This window comes from Amphimedon queenslandica, unplaced genomic scaffold (assembly GCF_000090795.2).
Source record: "Amphimedon queenslandica unplaced genomic scaffold, v1.1 AMPQUscaffold_13118, whole genome shotgun sequence".
NCBI classification, from domain to species: Eukaryota; Metazoa; Porifera; class Demospongiae; order Haplosclerida; family Niphatidae; genus Amphimedon; species Amphimedon queenslandica.
Window position 1 is genome coordinate 466 of NW_003546646.1, and position 3689 is coordinate 4154.

General features: G+C 32.0%; 1 protein-coding gene across 1 annotated transcript; it reads left to right on the forward strand.

Annotated features, from left to right (window-relative positions):
* Positions 1 to 471: 471 nt before the first annotated feature.
* LOC109585102 (uncharacterized) lies at positions 472 to 3366 on the forward strand (the record flags this gene model as incomplete). The annotated part of the gene is made up of 4 exons (XM_020001047.1): positions 472 to 642; positions 691 to 756; positions 2914 to 3088; positions 3141 to 3366. Coding segments are annotated over 4 exons (537 nt in total), but the record flags the coding sequence as incomplete, so codon positions are not given.
* Positions 3367 to 3689: the final 323 nt, after the last annotated feature.

Below are 3689 nucleotides of genomic sequence, written 5' to 3' on the forward strand. Positions count from 1 at the left end.
ACTCGAGCAGAGGAGTCATCAAAGAGAGTAACTAAGAATAATAACAAACAGAACAAAACAAAAGCACACACTGTGTATGCTTCACAACTATATCACTAGCCATAGCTACATGTGTGAATAAGAATACTACAAACTAAAAATAGATTATCATTTATTAATAATACCGTGTACGACATATATTTCGCAGGGATTAAATTTTGCAATTTTTGCGTTTTGGAAAAATTTGCGAAATTAAAATCTGCAAAATAGCGTGCTGATTGTATAGTAGGTGTGGTAATTACATTAAAATTGCAGCCAAATCGCGAAATTTTACACCTGCGAAATATGTGACATATACGGTAATTAGGATAGATTGACAAGTGTAAATTATAATACCTTTATTCTAATAGTATGTACTGATGGCTTTTATAACGTAGAATTACATGTACATGTACATGTGCCGATGTACTTATAAATTCTTTTTGTTTTTAGACATTTCGTGCAGACTATATAGACTGGTGCCTCCCATTGTTTGATGATGGATCATCTGATCATAATGATTACTCCTGTTCATTTTTTGCTACTGCCGAGGACATGTTCTTTGTCAATTTTACAGCTAGTTCGGGAAAATGGGAAGATTATGACTGCTGTCTTTTTGAAGCGGTATGTCTAATGTACCTTGTTGGCAGATTCATCATTTGTATTGTATAGGGGTTGGCTGCAGTTCCACCAGATTGGATGAAAGCAGAGCAATACAATGGAACAGACGTCATAAATGTGAGCATAATCTAGCCAGTCAAATGAAGAATGTATGCTATGTAGAAAGCTTGAGTTGATTCCGACAAATATTTTTTGAGTTATAAGCATCTTTAAAGATCGAGCCAATTTTTGAAAAATAGCCAAGGCTATAGCCCATGGTATTTTTCAAAGAATGGCCCCAGAATCACACCAAATTTTTATTACATTTTCTGATGCATATTGATGTCCTTATGCTATGTAGAAAGTTTGAGCTGATTCCGATAAATATTTTTTGAGTTATAAGCATTTTTAAAGATTGAGCCAATTTTTGAAAAATAGCCAAGGCTATAGCCCATGGTATTTTTCAAAAAATGGCCCCAAAATCACACCAAATTTTTATTACTTTTTCTGATGCATATTGATGTCGTTGTGCTATGTAGAAAATTTGAGCTGATTCCGACAAATATTTTTTGAGTTATGAGCATTTTTAAAGATTGAGCCAATTTTTGAAAAATAGCCAAGGCTATAGCCCATGGTATTTTCAAAAAATGGCCCCAGAATCACACCAAATTTTTATTACATTTTCTGATGCATATTGATGTCCTTATGCTATGTAGAAAGTTTGAGCTGATTCCGATGAATATTTTTTGAGTTATAAGCATTTTTAAAGATTGAGCCAATTTTTGAAAAATAGCCAAGGCTATAGCCCATGGTATTTTTCAAAAAATGGCCCCAAAATCACACCAAATTTTTATTACTTTTTCTGATGCATATTGATGTCGTTGTGCTATGTAGAAAATTTGAGCTGATTCCGACAAATATTTTTTGAGTTATGAGCATTTTTAAAGATTGAGCCAATTTTTGAAAAATAGCCAAGGCTATAGCCCATGGTATTTTCAAAAAATGGCCCCAAAATCACACCAAATTTTTATTACATTTTCTGATGCATATTGATGTCCTTATGCTATGTAGAAAGTTTGAGCTGATTCCGACAAATATTTTTTGAGTTATAAGCATTTTTTTAAAATGCCAAAATTCTGAAAAATACCCAAGACTATAGCCCATGGTTTTTTCTAAAAAACGGCTCTGAAATCACCCCAAATTTTTATTACATTTTCTGATACATATTGATGTCCTTATGCTATGTAGAAAGTTTGAGCTGATTCCGACAAATATTTTTTGAGTTATAAGCATTTTTTTAAAATGCCAAAATTCTGAAAAATACCCAAGACTATAGCCCATGGTTTTTTCTAAAAAACAGCTCCGAAATCACCCCAAATTTTTATTACATTTTCTGATACATATTGATGTCCTCTTGCTGTGTAGAAAGTTTGAGCTGATTCCGACTTCTATTTTTCAAGCTACGGCCATTTTAAGAAAATGCCAAAATTCTGAAAAATATCCAAGACTATAATAAGCCCATGCATGGTTTTTTCCAAAAAATGGCTCTGAAATCACCCCAAATTTTTATTACATTTTCTGATACATATTGATGTCCTTATGCTGTGCAGAAAGTTTGAGCTGATTCCAACTTCAATTTTTTGAGTTACGGCCATTTTAAGAAGATGCCAAAAATCTAAAAAATACCCAAGGCTATAGCCCATGGTATTTTTCAAAAAATGGCTCCGAAATTGCACCAAATTTTTATTACATTTTCTGATACATATTGATGTCCTTATGCTATGTAGAACGTTTGAGCTGATTCCGACAAATAGTTTTTGTGTTATGACCATTTTAAAAATTGAGCCAATTTTAAAAAATAGACAAGGCTATAGCCCATGGTATTTTTCAAAAAATCGCTCTGAAATCACACCAAATTTTTATTACATTTTCTGATACATATTAATGTCCTTATGCTTTAAGCTGATTCCAACAAATAATTTTCGAGTTATGAGCATTTAAAAAACAAGCGAATTTTTGGAAAAAGAAGCATGGTTTTTTCCCAAAAAATAGCTCCGAAGTCACCCAAACTTTTTATTACACTAATTATCTAAAAGTTTGAGCTGGTTTCGATTAAAATTAAAATTCAACAAAATTAATAATAGCAATACCGGTACTGTAAATAGTAGTTGGTATTTTGTCAAAAGAAAATTCTCCAATTTTATATTGCATATACATGTACATCTTCTAAAATTGAAGTTAGTTAGTTTAGTTATGCTTAATTTGTGCAATTAATATTATTGCTGGATTTTATAGGATATTCCTGTTGATGTATGGTGGTTCCCAGGTACTAGTGATCCTTCAAAACCATGCTATGGCTACTGGAATGCAAAGGATGAGCTCAAGACTCCTGTTAGGTTCTTTGGACTTTCGTCTCTGGGACCAACAATACTTGACTATCGTGATTTTGAGCCTCAGAAGATACCACAAAGTAATTAAAATTTATTATTATTATATTATAATTTTTATATTTCTTTGTGCAGATATTGAAATGACCAAACCAAATGATAACTGTCACAAGAAATGTGAGCCACCACTTGCTGATGTATTAAAGAAGTCTTCTGTTGATAGTGTAAAATGGTCTAAAATAGATTGGCCATCTTGCTAAAAAAAACATTTTGAATAATTATTGTGGTATTATATTATTTTTTTTGCTTAGCCGCGTAATTTTTTGCTGTGCTTAATAAAAAACGAATTAGTTTATTATTATTAAATGCCACGCCCCTCATTTAGCCACCCGGATGTGTGCCATTGTGTGGCCACTGAAGTCAACATCCATAAACAAAAGTACATTCAAATTATTATTTGATAGCTAATTTTAATGGTTCTAGTTTAGAATTATTCTTCAAGCCAGTGATAGTTGATATAATCTGAAGGAGGCTGTAGTGTTAAATCATAGTTATAAAGGTAAATGGCAATAATTATGGCAAACCAAAAGAATTAAACTGATTATAATGATATTATGGTTGGCCAATTATACTCTATGACATTGCAATATGTGGCCATTGCATTGTTTTTACCAAATTGCCAAT